The sequence below is a fragment of the Pagrus major genome, chromosome 2, assembly GCF_040436345.1.
Source record: "Pagrus major chromosome 2, Pma_NU_1.0".
Taxonomy (NCBI): Eukaryota; Metazoa; Chordata; class Actinopteri; order Spariformes; family Sparidae; genus Pagrus; species Pagrus major.
The window spans coordinates 28995335-29019317 of NC_133216.1; the positions used below are offsets into that span (position 1 = coordinate 28995335).

The window sequence follows — 23983 nt, forward strand, 5'->3', positions numbered from 1 at the left end:
TATATTTGGTCATTGTGCATGAAGTCTGTCTTTTATATCTACAGAGGGGTGTGTCCTCTCCCACAGAGTCTGCCATGTTTACCGTAGAGGGCTGCAGGGATGATGTATTTTTGTTGATTAACCTGGATGTTAGCATCACCCTGGTTCCCTCGACAAAAAGCCCATGGGATTTTTATATTATTGCAGAAAATACACTCACACAAGTTTATGATACTTACACGTTTTGTTCAGTAGGATAATTTTCACAGGTGAACACCACTTCTATGATATTTGAAGTGTAAATGAAACTGCAAGAGGTACCCTGATGCGCCCATCGCTAAATCTGGACTCATCAGACCACATGACCTCTTTCCATTGTTCCAGAGTCCAATCTTTATGCTCCCTAGCAAATTGAAGCATTTTTGTGTGATTAGCTTCACTGATAAGTGGTTTTCTTAAGCTGCACAGCTGTTTAGTCCCAATCCCTTGAGTTCTCTTTGCATTGTGAGTCTGGAAATGCTCTTACTTTCACTATTAAACATAGCCGTGAGTTCTACTATTTTTTTCCGACCACATTTCTTCCTCGAGGATGATGGTTCACCACTATCCTAACAGGGTTTAATAATGCTTAGGACAGTTCTTAACCCAACATTAGTAGTTTCAGGAATCTCCTTAGTTGTTTTCTTTGCTTGATGCAGGCCAGTAATTAGTAACATCTTTTCCACGACCACAGGATTTGGTACAGTTTTCTAAACAACTATTTCACCTGGCAGTTATCAAGTGACTTATAGCTTATTGCTTAATAAGTTTGTGTGGTGCAACCCATTTTAATTAACCTCGCCCTGCCAGCATTTCTCCCTGCCACCAGTTACTTGTTGCAAATTCTGCCACATTACAAATCGTGGAGTGAAATGTGGAGATATTTTATTAATTTGATTTAAAATGAGGAGCTCAGACACAAAAAAAAGTCACAAAAACTATTGAAGCCAGTTACCATTACAATAACCATTAAAGATAATTCATCAGATGAAATGAAAATAGAAAAAATGAAGGAAACCATGTTTAGACCATATGAAAGTGAAACTAGATTCACACATGTATTTTGTAATACATTTTACATAAAAGCATTTTTAAAGACATACTAGGTATATGTAGATCTATATTGTTGCTGACCGCTCAGAAGTTATGTATGATGGTGGTCTCCCTGTGCTGGGCACAGATGACCTCATCAATGTAGAGAGAGCTGGCCTTGACCTCGATGTTTTCCTGCAGCTCCAGCTGGCAGCGAACCAGAGCCCTCTGCTCCTCCTCTGACTGAGCCACTGCCTCACGCAGTCTGACAGGACAGAGATAAAGATGTCACGTGATGCCAGATGGATATATATGTAAACAACATTTACAACAGTTTACATAAACTTGTAAAAACATGTATATCATGGCAGTCTTGAGTTCCAATGTCTCATTTTTCTGTGATGGAATGAGTAGAAATCAGACTACTTTGTTACAAAAACATTCATGAAGTTTGGTTCCATAATAGATTTATTACAGGTCTTCTGAAAATGTGACCAAATCTGCTGGATCAAAAATATACACACAGCAACTTGAACGATCAATTTTGGTGATTATAGAAAGTTGTGTCAATCAAATGTTCTTTGTAGCATGGCCTCTTAACTTCTGCTGGGTTATTGTTTTTTAGTATATATGTATGTTTGTATGTATGTATGTTTTCTACTAAAAATGAGAGTTGTAGAAATCATTGGAACTCAAGACAGCAATGACATAAACATTTACATGTCTATGTAAACTTTTGACCACGACTGTATATTGTAGCCTTTGGAAGTAGCAGCTGTAATCGTGTATCCACACAGGCATCATTAGATTTCGCTGTATCCCTTTCGAGTACAGCTCTTCACATCAGAGGTGAGTGTGTCCTGGCCTTACTTGTTGATATGAACGTTGAGCTGCTGGACCTCAGCGAGGAGCTGGGACTGTGCTGGATCGTGGCACTGCTCTTTGGCAGGTCTGTGGCAACGCAAAGCCAGTCGGGCCTGGGCCAAACTCAGACAATGCTCATTCTCTGTAATAGCCACTTGGAGATCCTCTCTGATCCTCTGTTGGCCAGCTAACTCAGACATAATCTAAAGGGGATAGAGGTGTCACATCAGATTGAGTCAGTATTTTACCCTGACAGAAAATGAGTAGGAATATCAGCATAAAAACTGTTCTACAAAATTAGATATTAATCTGAGCTCAGAGACTGTATTGCCAGTTAAATGCTGTGTCCCATTCGTCCCATGAGGTATACGTGTTAGTTTGTTTGTTTTTTAACATATTAGTGGAACAGTGCCTGAAAATAAACATAGGTTATGTGCTTCATGAAAAAAAAACATTTTAAAAAATTGATTGTGCATAAGAATGGGGGGGGAGTAACATGTTGTGCAAATTGTTTGTACTGTATGCTTTATATGAGGTAAAATTAAGTTTATTATCTGTGGTGTCAACATTAAATGATAACAGTCTTTGACTGTACTTCTTAGAATTTCTAGTAGAATTAGGGACTTAAATTTGTCGGGTTTCCCAAAACATGACTACCAAAACATGACCAAAATGCTATTATAACAGTAAAACAAGTGGATATGAGTCAGTAAGTGAACAAAATGAATGAAGTTTTTTAACATTAGCTAACTTTAGCCACCTTAAGCTATTGGTCATACCAGACCAAGTAGGGCTGTGGCAGTTAGACCCCAGGGAGTGTTTTGAATTGAGTAAAGGTGTGTTTCACTGCTTTGGAAATGAGCCTTGTGTTCTTTCTGCTCTCATAAGTATCAAAGTTTGTCTTTAAAGCTACTACAAGAACATTCATGATGGTGAAACATCTTCAGCACTGCACCATAAGAAAAGAGTTTTAATACTGTGACTTATTTAACCCAGATAAGTCTGCATCTGACATGGTGACAGCACAGGATAACTTCATCTATCTTTGCCCTGATATTCTTGTTTGCTTTTGTAGATCATATAGAGGCCAGTGAAAAGTTCCTTGTTCCTTGTTGTACATTTAAGCCCAAATCCACTTGTACATAATTTTTCAGTCGTCGGTCAATAAAGTTGAACTTTTGTCTATATCCCCCGAACCAGCTGGAGTGTGTTCCAGCAGACAGGTCCGACAGTGAAGAGGATGAGCCAGAGAAAGAGGAGGAGGAGGATGACAGTGATCTCTCCAGGTGGGGGGCCACTGCTGCCAGCCTAAGCAGAGCCTACAAGGCAGCCTCCCTGTCAGACAGACCCAGCAGTGGTCCCTGGGGTAATAGAGGTGACCCGAACCAGATTAGCACCTGTCCCCACTGTCATCTGGCCCTGCCCCTGTTCACACTACACTGGCATAAGGTAATCTTCCTGCATCACACAAGGTTTGCATGTACATGATTGAAAAGTTCATATGGTAAGAGGTTTTCCTTCTCTCTGTGTGTTTGTAGGTGAAGTGCCAAATCCACATTCTCTTAAATAAAGAGAGATAGCTCCTCAGAACGGATACGCTGCTTCAGTGATCTTTGATTGATGTTTCAAGAATGGAAGAAGAAGAATTTGGGCTGTTGACATTTTATTACAAGCCTTCTTTAGGTTCTCATATTTTCTTGGTTTACATTTTGTTTTTAGTGTTGCTCACTTTTATTTTTAGTTAGTGATTACATGACTTGCAGTATGCTCACATGAAGAGAAAGTGGTTCAGCATATTATCATCTGTAAGTAAATTTAACACTCCTGACAACTTTGTAATGTTCCTTTTGTCAAATACAAATACAGCTACTTAACTACTGATGTAAGTTGCCTTTTGTAAACCTTTGAATAGAATGTTATGAGAAGAAATATCACATTTAGCATTTTTCAGTTTCAGGGACCACTATTCATCTGATCAGGTAGATACATGACACCACCGCTTATGCATTTCGTTTATATAGAATTGTGTAAGACGATGCTCAAGACTCCATCATCATTACATGTTCACATGTCAAAGTCTGAAATTCATTTATTTCAAATGCATATATTCAAATACATATTAACTTACTGCAGAAGCAAGTTCCTGTAACACATTGACACTATTTCACATTATATATTTGGTCATTGTGCATGAAGTCTGTCTTTTATATCTACAGAGGGGTGTGTCCTCTCCCACAGAGTCTGCCATGTTTACCGTAGAGGGCTGCAGGGATGATGTATTTTTGTTGATTAACCTGGATGTTAGCATCACCCTGGTTCCCTCGACAAAAAGCCCATGGGATTTTTATATTATTGCAGAAAATACACTCACACAAGTTTATGATACTTACACGTTTTGTTCAGTAGGATAATTTTCACAGGTGAACACCACTTCTATGATATTTGAAGTGTAAATGAAACTGCAAGAGGTACCCTGATGCGCCCATCGCTAAATCTGGACTCATCAGACCACATGACCTCTTTCCATTGTTCCAGAGTCCAATCTTTATGCTCCCTAGCAAATTGAAGCATTTTTGTGTGATTAGCTTCACTGATAAGTGGTTTTCTTAAGCTGCACAGCTGTTTAGTCCCAATCCCTTGAGTTCTCTTTGCATTGTGAGTCTGGAAATGCTCTTACTTTCACTATTAAACATAGCCGTGAGTTCTACTATTTTTTTCCGACCACATTTCTTCCTCGAGGATGATGGTTCACCACTATCCTAACAGGGTTTAATAATGCTTAGGACAGTTCTTAACCCAACATTAGTAGTTTCAGGAATCTCCTTAGTTGTTTTCTTTGCTTGATGCAGGCCAGTAATTAGTAACATCTTTTCCACGACCACAGGATTTGGTACAGTTTTCTAAACAACTATTTCACCTGGCAGTTATCAAGTGACTTATAGCTTATTGCTTAATAAGTTTGTGTGGTGCAACCCATTTTAATTAACCTCGCCCTGCCAGCATTTCTCCCTGCCACCAGTTACTTGTTGCAAATTCTGCCACATTACAAATCGTGGAGTGAAATGTGGAGATATTTTATTAATTTGATTTAAAATGAGGAGCTCAGACACAAAAAAAAGTCACAAAAACTATTGAAGCCAGTTACCATTACAATAACCATTAAAGATAATTCATCAGATGAAATGAAAATAGAAAAAATGAAGGAAACCATGTTTAGACCATATGAAAGTGAAACTAGATTCACACATGTATTTTGTAATACATTTTACATAAAAGCATTTTTAAAGACATACTAGGTATATGTAGATCTATATTGTTGCTGACCGCTCAGAAGTTATGTATGATGGTGGTCTCCCTGTGCTGGGCACAGATGACCTCATCAATGTAGAGAGAGCTGGCCTTGACCTCGATGTTTTCCTGCAGCTCCAGCTGGCAGCGAACCAGAGCCCTCTGCTCCTCCTCTGACTGAGCCACTGCCTCACGCAGTCTGACAGGACAGAGATAAAGATGTCACGTGATGCCAGATGGATATATATGTAAACAACATTTACAACAGTTTACATAAACTTGTAAAAACATGTATATCATGGCAGTCTTGAGTTCCAATGTCTCATTTTTCTGTGATGGAATGAGTAGAAATCAGACTACTTTGTTACAAAAACATTCATGAAGTTTGGTTCCATAATAGATTTATTACAGGTCTTCTGAAAATGTGACCAAATCTGCTGGATCAAAAATATACACACAGCAACTTGAACGATCAATTTTGGTGATTATAGAAAGTTGTGTCAATCAAATGTTCTTTGTAGCATGGCCTCTTAACTTCTGCTGGGTTATTGTTTTTTAGTATATATGTATGTTTGTATGTATGTATGTTTTCTACTAAAAATGAGAGTTGTAGAAATCATTGGAACTCAAGACAGCAATGACATAAACATTTACATGTCTATGTAAACTTTTGACCACGACTGTATATTGTAGCCTTTGGAAGTAGCAGCTGTAATCGTGTATCCACACAGGCATCATTAGATTTCGCTGTATCCCTTTCGAGTACAGCTCTTCACATCAGAGGTGAGTGTGTCCTGGCCTTACTTGTTGATATGAACGTTGAGCTGCTGGACCTCAGCGAGGAGCTGGGACTGTGCTGGATCGTGGCACTGCTCTTTGGCAGGTCTGTGGCAACGCAAAGCCAGTCGGGCCTGGGCCAAACTCAGACAATGCTCATTCTCTGTAATAGCCACTTGGAGATCCTCTCTGATCCTCTGTTGGCCAGCTAACTCAGACATAATCTAAAGGGGATAGAGGTGTCACATCAGATTGAGTCAGTATTTTACCCTGACAGAAAATGAGTAGGAATATCAGCATAAAAACTGTTCTACAAAATTAGATATTAATCTGAGCTCAGAGACTGTATTGCCAGTTAAATGCTGTGTCCCATTCGTTTTTATAAATGTTATGAAGGTTTCTTTGCAAAATAATCCCAAAACTACAATATTGGTAGTAATCCCTGAGGAACATGGAAATTCATATTAGCTGAATTTTCTTTTGGTAACAGCAAGGACATTTACTGCATGTTGGCTTAGTCAGGATGTAACTTCCACAGAAGAATGGACAATTTAAAGGATTAGGATGAGGTGGCCAGTATGGTGAAATTATGGACATCACGTATAACAAATAATTTCTTAGGCCACTGAAATTAGGTTTTTTTTGCTCTTTTTGTTTTATTTGTGCAACTACATTAATAATCCACGCAACTGACTGTTGTCAGATTTCATTCTACTGAAGAAATAGTGCCAGTGAAAATAGTACGATTAGATAAAATACAACTAGGAGTAAATAAGAATGTTTATATTCAGTCATTTAGGTGTGGCAACCCTTTCAACATTGTCCAGTTTTAGTCTGGTCTGTCCCACTTAAATATAGATATGAAGTCAGATACTGATAGATAGACAGAATATGGATGTGAATTCATTGACAAAATGCACCTTTGCTTAATTTAGTACATCGTTTGCAAACTTCAGAAAGACTCTGCTGTGTAACTGACATTACTGAATGGGTTTGCTGACTTTATGACTTATTTCTACTTGTTTTACTGGTATACTATGTTTCAGCGCTTGCTATTATCCTGTCATTCAATTGTGGCTACAGCTGCTCTGCAAAATGTGATCTCTCTGCAGGGGCTTGACCATTTGCATAAAATAGCATTTTAAGGGCAGATAATGACTTGTAGTTATTTAATGAAATATGCCGTTACCGACAAAAGAAACATTTTGTGCTTGTTGTTTCATGGGCATGTGTACTGACTATGCTAATGCAATAAAATACTGTTTTATGCTATAAATTAGGAGTGTTCATTGTTCCTTGGTAGAGTAAAAGGCCTCTTGACAGTGAGTATCTACTCCAGTATGAGTCTATTAGTCTGTTAAGAAAAAAAGTAATTCAAGTCCTTACCCACCTGACCATCCTGTCATTAAAGGATCATAAATGACCAACTAATATCCACATTTTCATAAAGGCTCAATACTGATATGATAATTCAAACAAATCTCCTCTCTCTCACATTTATTGTGACATCTGTCTCCCACTGCCTAACTCTGTCTCCCCTCATGTCACTCTCTCTCTCTGCCAAGTATACAATCATCAGCTCTACCATGGTCAGTTGATTCTCCATCTGGCTCTTGGCTGACTTGATCTCCTGGACATTCCGCTGAAAGGCTTCTGTCGTGGCCTGGAGCTGCTTGTGCATGTCAGCAGCCGTCTGCTCAAGGAGAGACTCCGCCAGGGCCCGTAGGGACAGAGAGTTGGTCTTCTGCTGCTCCACTTTGGCTATGTGGATGTCTGAGATGTTCTCCCACTGCATTGGAGTCACTGACAGGCTGAGAGAGGAAGGTGTTAAAAAGCTTATGGGGACCTGGAACATTTCCAGACATCACAGATCTATGTAGAAAAATGCTGAGGAGTATGATGGACGCCTTCTAGGTGTACACTGGCAATATTTTCAGATCATCCCAAAATGTTGAATTTTCAATGACATTATATTAATTCCCTGTCGTTATAGAGCATGACAGTTCACCTCGGTAGAGCAGCATTGGTATTTTTGGACTTTTGCAGGTTGTCAATAGAATGAGTGGTCATTAAGGCACAGGAGTTGTCGATGCACTGGGCCTCAAATTTGCCCTTCAGATCATGCTCCAGGTGATACTTGGCAGATCGGTTTAATCTGGAACACAAAACAACATGTTTCCTCTTGGCAACTTGGCAAAGGCCTGCATACTTTTAAGGCCCCTTTTATTGATTCTATATAATCTAACCTTGTCCGTCTCCCTTACCGAATCTGTTCAATGATCTGCTCTACGACACGCTGCAGGACGGAAGCCACACCCTCAATCAGCTCTCTCTCCTTCTGCAGCTGTGTGTCCACCTCATCATGCAGCCTCTCAGAATGGGGACGTTTCATTCTGCAGGCCACACAACAAAAACAGCATATAATATATATCGTATTGCAAGAGGAAGCGATATATCTCGTATCGCCACTGGTGCCAGATACTGATATTTTGATTAAATGATACAGGCACTCAAAACAGATTCCCCTGACATTAGACTTACCAGAGTCACTATTTCATAGCTCCCTGTGGTTGTAAACTTAATTTACACAGAACTCAGTGAGCCATAGCTGTATCCTTCCTTTAAACATTTTAACTCCAGAGCTGTTTTGCTTTCAGGCAGTTTGGCCTTTTAAAGGTTTCTGGCTATTTTACATCAAAATGATGGCACACAAGGACATGGACAAATTGCATTCAGTGTCAGTAAAAGAGACACTAAGATACGACTCTATACAATTGTCTTGTAAATTATTCATTTCACTTGTCAAATTCTATGAAACTGACACCAAAATGCAGTGAAGAAATACATAGTTCCTGCTTTTTGCCTTTTAAGGGGTTTTTTTTTTTTTTCTTCATCAGTTACACAGATATAGTGGTGTATCATAGATAATTGCAGTGTTTCCCATACATAGGCTTTACCTGGGCGCAATTAAAGCCTATTGGGCATATTGGACGAGTAGAAAATGCATGATGGATGTGATATAAATGCTTTCAACTTATTGAGTGCTTTACAGTTTTGTTTTGTTTTGTTTTGTTTATTTGTTTTTTGCATAAGCATATTCATATTAAGAGAGAGTGGTGTTGAAAGCTGGGACTTGACAGAAGAAATAACTCAACACTAACAATTGTTGCCAAATCAAAAATGCAAATAAATAAGTGTGAGTAGCGAGGGAAGTTTCTGTGTTCAAGATTCTCTTTTCGCTGTCATTTTCCAGCCTAACCTCTCCTCCAGACAGACAACGGTGACTCTCAGCACCTCCTTGCAGGCCTCCAGGGCTTTCACCACTCTGCTCTCCAATGCAATGAGGTCATCAATCTCCACAATAACCTCCTCCAACTTCAGCTCCAACTCCTTCCTCAGAAACTGGATGTCTTTGACCCGCTGACCTGGAAGGCAGAAGAAAAAAATGCTGCAAACAACATTGTCCTTGGTGCGAAGCACAGAGAGCTGATTTCTTATTCTCTTACTCACCTAGTTGTTTGCACTGCTGAGTTTGCATGCGTTTGCATGTTTTGTCAGTCTCCGAAATCAGCCTCAAGCATTCTGCTCTGAAGAGCTCAGAGTGGTTCCGCATTACCTCAATACCAACTACATTGGCTCCACCACCTTTGCGGGGAATGAGATCTGGGGCAGACATTGTTCTCCAGTGGTGGTCTGATAGAATAGGCAGGTAGAGAGAAAATAAATCAAAGAATTTGAAGAAATGTAGCTGCCTAATGCTGAAAGAGTACTGAAAACACGTTAGAACCAGAGGAAATGTGTAAATGAGGATATGCAAGTTTTACTTGACACACAGATTATTACTGTAAGAAATATCAGAAAGAAGTAAAAACACATCTGTGTTAATGTATTGCTGAATAGAAGAAGTTGTGGACAACACTGACAAGTGGCTGGCTTATTATGAGTGAAACACAGGAAGGAGATTAAAGTCTGCCTACTAATGTGTTAAAGAGGACTGTACAGTTACCTGGTGTTTCCATTACTTTCTACGTATGGAATACTGAATTGATTTAATGTTACAAGTAATTTAGTGCCATTACAAATAGACAATATGTCAAACATTTGGTGTCAATAACGAAGATGACGAAGAGATTTGAGTCATATTTTGAATTTGTATTTGGTTTTTAAGTAGTATTTCTGTTGTCTTTGTTTTACATCATTTTAATTGAGACGGAAGTTATGTTGGATACACTGAATTTTACATCTAAAAAAGGAAACAGTTCAATTCCTACAAGACCTATAAGACGATTAAATTCCTATAAACTCGTTGTCTACTATTTCGTGTTGATAGCTATTAACAGTACTGTTATATTAACAAGTTAACGTTAGCCCTTTGTTAACTTAACTTAGCTAGTGTTAGCTGTTAACGTTAGCCAACAATATAGTGTCAGAAACTCGAATTATGAACGTGTTGTTCCTCACTTGTTATAGTTACCCAAAACTATACATGACAGCAAAATGACAGGTAGTTTCTGAACAAACCTTCTTCTGTGCAGTTATATCCTCCCAAATGTAGTTAGTTAGTACTTGTTGGTTCTGACGTCTTCTGCCTCCGTCTCCATTTACAGTGTAACAAACGGTCACTATGGCAACGAATGACACGCGTAATTTATTTTTTCTCCCTTTGACTGTTCACGAATAAACCGATGATGACATCCGTTTTATATTTGGAGATGTGTGGTAATAATAATAATAATAATAATAATAATAATAATAATAATAATAACAATAAAATAATAATAATAATAATAATAATAATAATAATAATAATAACAATAAAATAATAATCATAATAATAAAACAACTACTGATTCAACTTGGGCAGGATGGAGAACACTGTTATCACTGGACACGAACAGCAGGCATCTGTTCTACTTGTCCTCTGTATGTTTTTCTGTGTCTTTGAGATCTTAATACATATTAAGATCTCAATCTTAATATGATCTTAACATTATATATATATATATATATATATACATATATATATATACACATACATACATACATATATATACATATATAAATATTATATACACACACATATATACATATACACACACATATATACACACACACATACATACATATATATACATACATACATACATACATAGTAGTAGTTAATAGTGGTTAATTAATCAAAGTTAATAGTTATTTCACTGTTAACAAGCAATGAGATGCTTTACAAACTATTTGCTAGTGTTGTTTATTGGAAAGTTGATGCAATTGATGTTTATAATAACTTGATAAAAACTGTAAAGTTCATCTATAAACATTATTTGGATGGCCATTAGAGTTGCAGCTGATGTTTTTAACTTGTTTTAAAACAAAATTTTACTTTTAACAATAAGTTTTTTTAACATTGAAATTATTTAACTATAAATGCACCAATAATGATGGTTATCATAAAGTGATATCCATGTTAATAAGTTCTTTTAAACATAGAAATGAGTTTAAATAAGTTAAAAATAAATTATTATTCTTCTGTCGGAATTTGTGTCCAATTTTCTACCTGCTGGCACTGATATAATTTCCTAAGCAAGTATTGGTCCTTTCAAAATGAAATGCATAGATTTGAATAGTCTTATTTAATTTTCCTCGATGGATGGGGATGGGGGGGCATGACCTCACTATTTCTAAAATCCTGGCTATGGCCCTGCTTTTGATTTCTTCTAATAAAAAAACATAACGACTAATAAAAAAATCATCATTATTACCATTATTGGCAACATTCAGTTTAATAGAGGCTCGAAAACAGAATTAGATCACAACTCACAATCAATAAAACACACACTGATTGAATTGAGATTTATTTAATAACTGCATTTGCAAAGCTATAAATCTGTGATGTTCTGTTATAATACAGTACAATATTTCATTACTGTTTGAGAAAATAAGTCACTTTTTAGTTAAAAAACAAAAAAAAATATTGACATAAATTGGCTGATAAAAATGATTCCAGCAAGCCAATAGAACAGTACTATTTAAAATCGAGAGGAACAAGTAGAGGCCATGAAAGTCATGCCATGTAATGTTGGCTATATATCTGATGAATATTAATGATAAATATATCAAAAATGAGCAGCATTGTACAGTACACTAAATGTAAAGCAACAAGCATTTTAAAGGCACTTGCTAAAGCCATACTGTACAAACTAAGTACAGCAGAAGACCAAGTACAGTTCACACTAATAATGACAACATGACAACCTATAAATACTGAACAATTAACAGTGCAACATATCTTTGTGTTCTCCATCAGCTGTAATGTAACAATCAAGATTAAAAGGGAATGATTAATATAAAAAAAAATTGCAAGGTGCAGGTGAGCTAATGAAAACAAGCTGAAAATGAGCCACAGCTAACGTGATCCACAAAAAAGTCAAAGTTATATCATATAGCTAATATGTTTTCAAGTCTCCAGGAACAACTGAAGTTCATTAAAATACCGTGAGGAGAAAAACTGCAAAATCTTCCTACAGCAGTCCATTCACAGCAAGGTGAGATATTCTGTGAATATGATCAGTAACATACAAAACACTTAAAACCATGTATAGATTCATCCTACATACTACAGCAATGCTTTCAGAACAGTGCGGATTAAGATTCTCGTCAATTCTCAGAATATTTCTAAGTGAAGAATTGCTTTTATTCAATAAAGAAGGCATTTCCTGTGTAACCTCCTACTCTTGCATCATATTGGCTTTGCCATGAGCAAATTAGTTGTATATATCCACATTCAGGCTTCAAGGATACCATTCTCATATTCGCTAAGCAATCTGGGAACACCGATTTGCTAAATAACTCTTTCTCTATGAACAAATAGATGTGATCACAGTGCCATGTACAGTTTTGCAGTTCCCTTTTCATAATTTTAGCAGTCAAATGAAGTTAGACTGGTAGGTTTTCACTCTTCCAAACAAGGCAAACTTCAAATATTCCGTATTCCAGCAGATTTCCTTCAACAATTTCAGCATTAAAACAGATCAAATAGCAAATACTTTGATTCATAAACTAGACCTCAAACAGAGAACTTCCTTTCCTCAACTAATCACACACAGTGGCAGGCCTACAACATACTTCACCTTCTTTTTCATCAATACATCCAACCTGTAACATCCCATGAATTTCTCATGAACCAAATTTCATTATATTTTATAATGCTATCTCATACACGATATACTAAGTTTCACATTTCATTTGATTTTCTATGTAAAGCCAATTTAAATTTGAGTTTCCATCATGGGGAAACTTACTCTCAGTTTATGATGAAGGATGGCTCATAGTTTCTGCTTTCTATGACTAAACTCTTGTTAAAATGTGAAAAGAAAATGTATCCCTAAAGACCATTCAAGACAAGAAAACTGACCACAGAGGTTTAAGTAGCTAATAGCCACACTGGTAGCATTAGAGAGGTCAGTGGGAGTGTGTAACAGCATGAACAGACAGCACTTTCTAATCTTCTCCTTCAGTGGCAGGTTAGGTACCACAGCCATTAAAAGCCTTGTTGTGGTTCAGGCAGACCAGGCTCAAACAGATGTATTTCTACATCATACCACATCTGTGACCGCTAATAGATCAGTTCCACAGGGCTTCACTTGCTGTGGTTTTGTCAAGTCCATTGATCTGCTCATGCACAAAGCCTTCCTCTATGGCTACCTTGGACTCATGGACCTAAAAGAGAGAGCAGCCGGTCACACTGCTGCTTGCTGGCATGCAGAGGAATACTACTTGTATCACAAATTCAATCAGGTTCCAGTTGTCAAATAGGATGAAGGGGAAAATAAATGTATTGGTATAGAGTATATGCTTATTACCTACCTTGAATGGTTCACTGATTCCAATGATGCACTGCAGAGTACTGCAGTAGTAGCACAGCACACACTCTCCTCCCCGCACAGGGATTTCCTCTTTACCAACATATACCTACAAAAACAGACACATTTAATTCTGTGATACTTTGTCCACAGATAATGTCTCACTCTAGACATCTAACTCACTGGTGCCGGAGTTACTACCTGTATTACTTCTTCATTGAAGGCCACTTCATCATCTTTCACCCACGTGTAGGTGATGTAGTCCGACACACTGGTGAATCCGACCTGATTTTCATACACACATTAAAGACTGTCATACTGAAATATCACATTTAATTTGCCAGTGGTAAATACTTGTATGGCCAACCTCATAGAGTCCGATCCAGTCCCATGTACTGGAAGGGAACGGCTGCAGAGGGCTGTAGAGAACCATGGCATCAATGTCTGCGCTCCAGTCTCCCTCTGGCTGCAGACGCACCAGAGGAGTCGTGTACATTTTCCTCAGCTAGATGGACAGAAGAATACATTTCAGATTACAAATTATCCATCTTTTGAAGGTAAATGATATACAGATTAATCTGTGAATGGCAGATCTTTTCGACATATTTATCGGACAAATCATTCATTCATTTAAACTTAAATCTTATGAAGTTTGGTCACAGTTTTTTTTATCAGTTATGATAGCTCACCAAGTGAAGGGATGACACTGCTAAGGGCTGTAAAAGAAAAAGTCAACCTATACAAACATCTGGGTTAGCCAAACTACTTTAGCAGAGACAATACAGATTATTACACTAACCACTGTCCATACCATCATTACAGTTTGACTGACTTCTTGTTCTACTTTATCCTATGATGCCAAACATTTCAGGTGTACTCCCTTTCAGTTGGACCGCCAAATGACATAGCTTAGGTCATCTGACCAAACTGTTAGCTTTTAAATAACCTGTCTGATAACCTGACTGCATGTGTTCTCATGCTCACCTTCAGCTCTTACCTGTTGAAGGTCTAAGGATCAAAAACATTGCATCTCCAATAAAGGATTTTTTTGCAAGTGAAAGGACAGTGTGTGACAGTTTGTTAATACAAATGTATCTACAGTTGAGAAATTACTTCATCAGTGCCCTCTGGTGGACAAATTATGAAATGGCTACTGTTAATCTCAAACCTAGTTTTGTATTTTCTGGACTGCAGAAACTCTGGTTCTGCTGTATTGATTTTGATCATTTGTTTTAAACTGTCCATAGAAGTGCAATGCTAGACCATTGAACTGTGTTTCAAGCCCATGTGTTCCTATTAAAGACATAAATCAGGTCACACATATATACTTTCATTTTTATAAAAGGCTTAACTTATGGACATGGTAGTTATTAGCACTCAGTCTGGAGGAAGCAGTGTTTGTTGGAGATTAAGTCAAAATAAACTGCACAGTGTGTGTTCATGTTAATGAAGGAACATGTCCTCCAGTGCGAGTATGACTCACTGAAGTCTTTTTAATAGTTTTTTTTGGACAACAATGGAGCTCTACTGCACAGAGCAAAGATATATCAGGCTTTGGACACACAAACAATACTTGTGAGAACAATCAATCCACTGTTGGTTTTAATGCAGTGTGTTCTCTTAACAAAACAAGCATTGTTCAACTCTCCAATAAATATGTAATCCAGTCAACTGCATGACTGTCAGAAAGGAGGATAAAGGGTGTGTGAGAGAGATCAGTCAGACAAAAGAGACTGGCGCATATTTAACTACATGTGAGTCATTATGTAGAGCACTCAGTGTTGAACTAGTTTCTCACCTCCAGTGTGAAGATGCTGACAACAGGCTTGTGGTCACTGATGCTGTACTCCATGATGCTGGTGTATGAGTCCTGCCTGATCTTCAGAGGATACTCCTCATCCTCCTCTAGCTGCTTGAGTTGCTTCACATCCAGTCCAACCCCGCTTCCATCTTGCTCGTCAAGGGGTGGAGCTTTGGGTCGGAGCCGCCACAGGATCCTGTCGGTCCAGGCAGGTTTACGCTTCTTACCACTGGACAGGTGGTTGCAGATGATGGACAGACAGAGAGCAGAGGCAGGTTTCAGTTAGGAGACAAAGTCAACTCTTTAAAATTAGAAACAAGGATGTTGTGAGGTAGATGACTTGGTGATGGATGAAAAAGTGTGTGTGGGGGGGGAGAAATATGTTAAGTTATGTAATACTGACACAAAACAAGCTACAGTATATGTTTTAAAGTAGCCTTAATGTGTCAAATTGTAACTGCAAGTGTTGTGAGCCTTAGTACACCTGTATACATCTGGCAGAACAAGTTAAGGTCAGTTTGTAAGGCTAAAGATAAAAGTTTTACATTCCATTGTATTAGCTGCTATTTTGTGGAATGGAATCAAACAGATGGATACATTTCATGGTAATATTCGAGATACGTCTAATGAGAAGACATCTGTGGTTCTGCAGGCGTAAGAGCTTTCAATTACATGACTCTAATGCATTTACTAACATTAATTGTGATATTGCAGTGTATGGGTATGTATTACACTGTATTACATAATTAAAGCACTGTTTAAATTACACAGCAAAGGGGCTAGTTTGACATAAACACACTGTGGCATCACTCAACCTGTCACTGATTTATATTCAAATTCGAGACATGGGTATTTGATAATAATTATTCATTTGAAACTGCGCATTTTCTTTTCCCCCCACATTTTCAAGAGTGACTACCTTTACACCAACCATTCAGAAAACAGTGTAAAATGTCATTTTTGAAATGAAGTAAAAACTTTATTGCATATTTTTACAGACCATGTGATCAATGTAATATCCTGCCGGGTGATATCCAGTTAGAATCCAATACACAGATATTGAACTATTCCACAGTCATGTACTACCAAAACATCTATTTCTGGCCATGCATGTTAGCGGTTATTATATATAGCAAATGTTCTGGGACCCAGAGAGGTTTGCACACTGCCTTTTATATAAACAAACTGTGAAGCAGTAGGATGGTATTACACACTGTAGGTTAAATGTGGGTTTATATGAACTAGTGGAATTTTGTTATTTAAAGGCACCCTGTGGAGTGTTTTTTGTAAACACAGTGTGTAAATAAATGTTTTGAATGCCTTTCCTTCCTCATAAAACGTGTTGTAAGTATGTGTAAAGTATTTCAAAGTCTGCATTGTTTACATAAATGTTTGCTAGCTAGAAGTCCATGAAACTGTAATAGGGAATTTGCATCTCATCAGGCACGCAGGCACACAGTCACTAATGATCAAAAACTCCACAGGGTACCTTTAATAGTAGCAGTACTGGCTCCCAAAACACCAGGTCTGTGAGCTCAAACAACATTCTGTAAAATAAACAAGCATTCCAGTCTTTTCTTTGCAGAGACAATGTGAAATTTGTCTTAAAAAGACTGACAGTCCCACCTGCTTGTTTGCTTAATTTGCAGTGTGTTACACATGAAGATCACTTTTAGCATCATGTTAAAAGTAGCATGTGTACACATAGCTAAGTGATGCTAGGTTAAACCAGGAGATGACATGACATATTAAGGGAAGTGTGGACAGAAACTGTTTTGAACTCTTACTTAAAGCCAAACCATGTCTTGTAGAGCCTGTGAAGTCGAAAAGAGGCGGAAATATAATATATTCAAATTAAAATTTTAAGAGAATTTACAAAGTGATTTAAAAAGTATGATTATGATTAACTGGGACTGAGTATGATGATGATGATTGCTTGTATGTTACTTGGAAGCACTTACCTGCTGTCGTAAGTATCAGAGTTTAAGTCAAACTTATACGTGGGCTGAAAGTCCAGAGGCCCTTCATCAAACTCCTGTAGCATCTGTTCTTTCATCTTCATGATGGTCAACTGGGAATGACAACACACACATTTCATGACGTCCTAAATATTATTCTGTTTACTCATCAACAAATCAATCAAGTGTGTGTCAGGGACCCAGGACTGCCGTAGTTAATTATGCTGCAAACATCTGACTGGATCTGTGTCAGACCTGGTCTTTGCTCCACAGCAGGTTGTACTTCTGATCATTGATGCAGGAGCGGACAAAGTGCATGCCGTGGTCCTGTATTCTGAAGTTGAGATCTCCAAACCAGAACACCAGCCTGGACCGAGACAGGGACAAAGGAAGGAGGAAGGACAGCAAGAGAAAGTGGTTGAAAAATAAATAAATCAGAAATATTAAATCAAAGAAAATGAATGTACAGATTTTAGACATGCATACAAACTGACCTGGTGCAGGTACAACAATCCTTTAGCACCAAGATCTGTCATATTTTAAAAAACATCTGTTTGGGTTAACTGAATTCTGCTTGTGGCGTATCCACTCACCTGTGGTCAACAATTCTTGGAGCCTTCTTGCATTCAAAGGTCTGCGTGTCCATTATGTACTCAAACTCATCCACTCTCTCTGTGGCGTATTTCATGTGAGCAGCCAAATGACAGTTGAGGAAACAGAGTGTGTGGCCATAGAAAGACAGATGGATGGACACACCACCTTTGTTACCCTGTGAGACAAACAGCAAGATAAAGAGAAAGGAGACGCACAAGTTCTGTTGAACTACTCTGTACAATCCATTTAGTTTTTATGTTCTGTGAGGGAAGAACATAAGCTTTTACAATTGAGACACAAAAAATATTGACTGATAACAACTTATGTCATGAGCTTTTTTGAAAAAAACAGCAATATGTCATACATCAACTTCTTCTTCTGTAGTTTAGTTCACAGAAATGACACACCAAATAGGATATGTTTTTGACACATTTGATACATGTTTTATTCCATCTCCTCTTGAAGGAGGAACTGCTCCAATTTTACATGTTCAAGTGTGTTCACAGCTGGTGAGGAGTTTTATTGCAAATGTGAAAAAAATAAATAGTATAAAGGCTTTTCTGGCTTCAGATGGAGTTGAGTGTCTATTATTATAACTTGAGTCAGCATTGGTTGGAACATTTGAAAATGACAACATTCAACAGTGTTATTGAAGTGCAATGTTAAATCAGTGCAGATATCTTTTCATATGTATGTCTCACCCAGTAACCAAAAATGCCCGTGCGTGTGTATGTGGCCTGGATGTCTCTGATGAAGGGGACATGCTCCAGTTTGGAGAAGAAGAGCAGCAGCAGACCCTGCAGTCTGATGGACGATACCTGCACACACACACACACACACACACACAGAGTAAATATAGCACATCATGATACTCTTATTGAACTCAAGGATTCTCAGTTACTTATAAAAGAAAAAATGACACTTGAAGGATCATTTCGTTCTTGTTTACTTGTGAAAATGTGTGACACCTCTGAGGCTGGGTGATACTGCCTTAAAATAATATTGCAATATTTTTAGTCTATCTCTATACATGAAAGTTTTCTTGATATTTTGAAATCTCCTCGACATTGATATTGCAACAATATTGTAGGGATGAATACTGCTGGTACTTTCAATATTAACACAATGAGATTTTTGAGGAGAGGATATATACAGTATGCTTTCATGTCACGATAATGATACAATATCAAATTATTGCCCAGCCGTAGTCACCTCTAATGCATGCACATGTGTGTTTTGAGAAGATTTGCACCTTAATGTATTTCCGAGGTGCCAAGGTGGACATGAACAGACGACTCCATGGGTCATCAAATACAGTGTCTGACATGAATCTCAATGGCCCCGAGTACACCTCCTGCAAGCTAATACACACACACACACACACACACGGTCATAATGACTTTGCCCCATATCCAGTTGTATAAACAAAATATTGATTTGACTTTGCCCCTTGGGCAGACCTGGACTAGAACTGCAACAATTAGTCGATAAATCAATTAGCAGATCGAAATTAAATTAATCGATAATGATTTTAGTGATTAACTAATCATTCAAGCAAACATTTGCTCCTTCTATTTTATGTAATGATAAGACTTGTTGCTTTTCTTTGCCATTTAACAGACTAAACAATCCTTGTGAATATAATCTGCAGATTAATTGACAATGAAAATAATCATTAGTTGCAGCCCTAATACTGATCCTACCAATCTATTCACATTATCTGCATCACCTACCCAATGACATAGACGTCTGGGCTCTTTGGGGAGTTAAGATGGAGGAGAGAGGTCACGTCATCTGGAGGATCCGCTGTGGCCACATTCCACGTCACTATGTGTAGCCTGGGGTACGGAAGATGGAAAGATAGTCATTTTCGCAGCAAAAATACACATATCCTCTCAATAATAGATAGACAATGTTTAGACCTAAAATAAAACAAACTGTACTTTGGGCTTTACAGTCAAAGAGCTTGATTCAATCAGTGTGGCAAAATCCAAAAATGACTACTGTAAAAGCACAGTGCTTCTAGCACAAGCAGGTCAGGCTGCTAGTCTACACATAATGAGAGCAGTCATCCATTCACCCAGACTCACAACAGCCATAATGCTGTTTTTTCAGTGCTCAGCTGCGACTGTAAAATCTATGACAGATATTCCAAGGTAAACATTCAACTGGATGGTTTTAACTAGCAAGAATCAAGAGTGTCTTTTGATGGCCAGTGTTAGAGCAGTTCATTGAACCCAGAGGGGGAAAAAAACAATGAAGCAGGTTAAAGAGAAAACAGTAAAAAGTAGGAGGTAAGGAATATTATTCCTGTACAAGGTGACATCTGTTCTCCACCTGAAACTGTCTTTTTTTGGCTTGTTGGCTCTCTTGCCACAGATGAGGAAGGCGTTATCCAGGGTCTTGATCATTTTCTCATGCAGCTCAGTTTTGGGGTCCAAGTCATCCACGCAGGTCATCAGCTGGTTGAGCCGATGGCGCAGCAACAGTTTGCTGCCAGTTGACTGTGTGGAAAAGCTATCAGAGCGGTCACGCACTATGGTGCCGAACATCCGACTGATTTCATCCATTCTGGCTAAAAGAGTCGATTGCAGCAAGCCCAAGTCAGCTGTCTTCTTCAAATCCTCAGCGTTGCGGTGCAAAAAGAACACACAAGGCACTTTCTAAACGAAACAAACTTGACTGGTTGGATTTACAGCCCGAAGATTTGGTTGTTTCTGTTGAATCAAACTTCTGAGTGAAATAATAGAAGTCCAAGCTCAAGGATGTGGGTGCCCCAGACTTGGAGTGAGCGTTTAGCGAATTGCTTCATTTGTCTACAAGTCTTCTTTGTGTACTGAAAACTAGGTATAATCTCATTGTTAAATGTTTCAACATTAGGCCTATTAAAAAATTGAGTAACCAACTTGGACGCATGAACATAAAAACTCTTTCCCTTTGCAACACATTGTTTAGTTTCTTCAAATCCGCATTAGGTGTGTCTTGTTGAGCAACATAATCCATCTGGCAAAATGCAGTCTGATTTGTAGACTGGCAAACATTGCACTGTATTTAGTCTTGGAGCACAATCAACCCTAAATGAGGAAGATAATTACGCTTTCAGAAAAGCCTTGTGGTTCTGGTACCAGGGGCAGGCACCTACATGAAGAGTTAGTCAACTACTTATCCCCAAACTTTTATTAAAGAGGTCATATTATGCTAATTTTCAGGTTCATACTTTTATTTGGGGGTCCTAGTAGGATAGGTTTACATACTTTGATTTTCGAAAAACCCATTATTTTTCTCATATGGTGCATTGCTGCAACCCTTTACACACTGTGTAGGTGTGTAGGATTTAGTGGCATATAGCAGCGAGTGTGGATACTGCAACCAACTGAATAACCTTTGCCTCAACCTTCCCTTTAGTGGACTCTAAAATCCGTTCTGGGTTACAGTAGAAACACATCAGTGCAACATGGTGAACTCCCTCCGACATTATCTGCTCCCTCTGCAGCAGGGCTAAAGAATAACATTTTACACTGCATGCACTGGTGCACCTATTGTACTAATACATCCAAATTTCTTAGCACATTGTGTAAATAATTATAAACAGGAATAAAGGTGCAGATACATATTTTTCTTCACTTAAATCGCAGCACATGCAACAAATGCTTGACGAAACTCTAATGAATAAATTAACCTCAAAGGTTACTGAAAAAACATTAATTGATATTAAAGTTTACAATCTAAGCTACAGAAAACATGTTGATGTTGCTAATCATAGACAAGTGGCTAAATACCCAGTTGGTGCTTCTTAAAAAAATATTTTTTATCATTTTTTTTATTTTTACCTGCTCAATTTCAGGCACACCTGTGCAACCAATGAAAATGTTGTCGCACTTGGCAGATTTAGGACGCATGTGCAACCAAAACAGTCCGCCCTCTGTAGATACAATAGACTCATTCTAAGCTTACAAAAACACATGGCCTCTCAGTTTACATCATTATACTGTGCATTATTGAAAACATGATTATAATTTCATATGCCATTCCTGAGCCCTGTGATGAACTGGCGACTTATCCAGGGTGTACCCCTCTGTTGCCCAATGTCAGCTGGGATCTGCTCCAGCCCCACATGACCCTCGAAAGGATAAGCGGTTTCAAATAATGGATAGCCAATAGATCCTCATAAATCCCCCTAAATGTTACACACCTGGGCCTTCAAGTGATAAAACACAGAAGTAGTTGTTTCCCACATGCCGTCACTTTTCTGAGCAGTAAGCCCAACCATGTTATGGCTGTGTCAGTGCAAGCATTCAGTAGTTGTACACATCAGAACTCATATTTCGTAATGTGTGCATGTAAGTCTTCTCATTGTGCAGTAGTTGTATGTTGTGCATTCCCTGATGAGTCTGATGAGTGGCTACTGCTTCTTGGTTACAGGTCTGATAGTGCTTGATCATATTTTTAAAACTCTGATAATACCTGGCTTACCAACATACACCACAAAGGAACACTTGCCAAGCACTTAACTAAAGATATTTGTGGAGGGAGGGTGCTGACATCCAATGAGAGTGACTTCGTTGTGTAACATTAAAGAAATATTGACTTTCGACAAGCGCGGATGCAACAATGGTTGCAGAGCAGAGTCCAACCTGAAGCTCCCCTCCTCCTCCTCCTCCTCCTCCTCCTCCTCGTAGTTCCCCTTCTTCAAACTGAAGTCTGCCTGTTGACCGTCTGACTGCTCCTCATTCTCCTCCATCATCTCCAAACCTGGAAGGCAACGAGGCAAAACTTACTAAATACAACTTACCGCACTGTGCCACGGCAAAGTAAATGCATTAGCTAATACGTGCAATAACAGCTGGCTGTGGTTAAAACATTTGCTCCATAAACCTCGTTGTTAGCTAACACTGCTAGCAACTTCAGCCTCCTACAACGTTACGTTTGAATATAACTAAAGGTTACCTACACAGTGTATCTAACATATTTCATCTCTGCCTTCAGCAGACTCGATTATTAACTTGACAGCTAAATAGATGCTAACGTTAACTTGGGTCAAGCTAATCGTAAACAGCGACGTTATCATCACGCCCCGCTGTTGCTTGCGGCAGCTGTCATCTGGTAATGTAAACCCTAGCTAAACGAAGCTTTCATAATTAGACACTTAATAACAACATGTACGAGTGTTTTATTGTATACTACCTGACAAGCGTTGGTAGTACTTGTTTTCGTTGTTTTTCTACTTGAAAAGACACGTACAGTTGACCAGCCGCAGAGTACAGTACTGTTGTTGTTACTGATCTATATCCGGAAGACAAGTTATTAGCCTTCAAAATAAAAGCACAAACAATGTCACGTTAATAAAATGGTCAACTCAAGTTACTATTCTTTATCGAATATATTTTTCTCTATTTATTTTCATCGCAATAAATTTACAGGCTATCGACATTCATTTGTTTAATGACCATATTAAGCTCTTTGACTAGCTTCACACATAGTTAACACTTTAATCTGAAAATCACACTGTAAGCCTGACCTGAAGCGTTTGTTTTTAGCACAGCCACAGGTTAATGTTACTGTGAGAAAATGGAAGGGGGGAAATCATTTAGAGGCGTCCCGGCCACAGATCTCTTCTTTTACTGTCCTGTGTTCTTTGGGGAAGTAAATAAAACCGTAACCTTTTGGGGGGTTTTATTGTCTCACATGAAAAATGCAATACAGCGGCTGTCAGGCACTTCGTTACTAGCTGTTTTCAGTCAGTCTGGGTTCCAATAGCCATACGATCATACTATTTAGTATGCCAGAAAGTTTTT

The 23983-nt window shown here is 38.3% G+C and overlaps 3 protein-coding genes across 3 annotated transcripts; all 3 read right to left on the minus strand.

Annotated features, from left to right (window-relative positions):
• Positions 1 to 540: 540 nt before the first annotated feature.
• On the minus strand, positions 541 to 2241 carry LOC141013617 (tektin-1-like). Its single transcript, XM_073487405.1, has 2 exons — positions 1921 to 2241; positions 541 to 1315 (listed from the first exon to the last, which is right to left on the minus strand). Exons 1-2 carry the CDS (start codon positions 2112 to 2114, stop codon positions 1156 to 1158), a joined length of 354 nt encoding a protein of 117 aa, XP_073343506.1. The 5' UTR covers positions 2115 to 2241; the 3' UTR covers positions 541 to 1155.
• A 2160-nt stretch (positions 2242 to 4401) lies between these two features.
• tekt1 (tektin 1) lies at positions 4402 to 10730 on the minus strand. The gene is made up of 7 exons (XM_073487381.1): positions 9490 to 10730; positions 9239 to 9404; positions 8244 to 8372; positions 7988 to 8134; positions 7565 to 7790; positions 6007 to 6203; positions 4402 to 5401 (listed from the first exon to the last, which is right to left on the minus strand). The coding sequence occupies exons 1-7, from the start codon at positions 9653 to 9655 to the stop codon at positions 5242 to 5244; spliced, it is 1191 nt and encodes a 396-aa protein (XP_073343482.1). The 5' UTR covers positions 9656 to 10730; the 3' UTR covers positions 4402 to 5241.
• A 1085-nt stretch (positions 10731 to 11815) lies between these two features.
• LOC141009519 (inositol polyphosphate 5-phosphatase K-like) lies at positions 11816 to 23479 on the minus strand. Its single transcript, XM_073482170.1, has 13 exons — positions 23373 to 23479; positions 22823 to 22940; positions 19922 to 20026; positions 19441 to 19549; positions 18890 to 19006; positions 18188 to 18363; positions 17850 to 17961; positions 17598 to 17707; positions 15634 to 15865; positions 14203 to 14340; positions 14037 to 14120; positions 13840 to 13944; positions 11816 to 13692 (listed from the first exon to the last, which is right to left on the minus strand). Exons 2-13 carry the CDS (start codon positions 22930 to 22932, stop codon positions 13597 to 13599), a joined length of 1494 nt encoding a protein of 497 aa, XP_073338271.1. The 5' UTR covers positions 22933 to 22940; positions 23373 to 23479; the 3' UTR covers positions 11816 to 13596.
• Between the last annotated feature and the right edge of the window lie 504 nt (positions 23480 to 23983).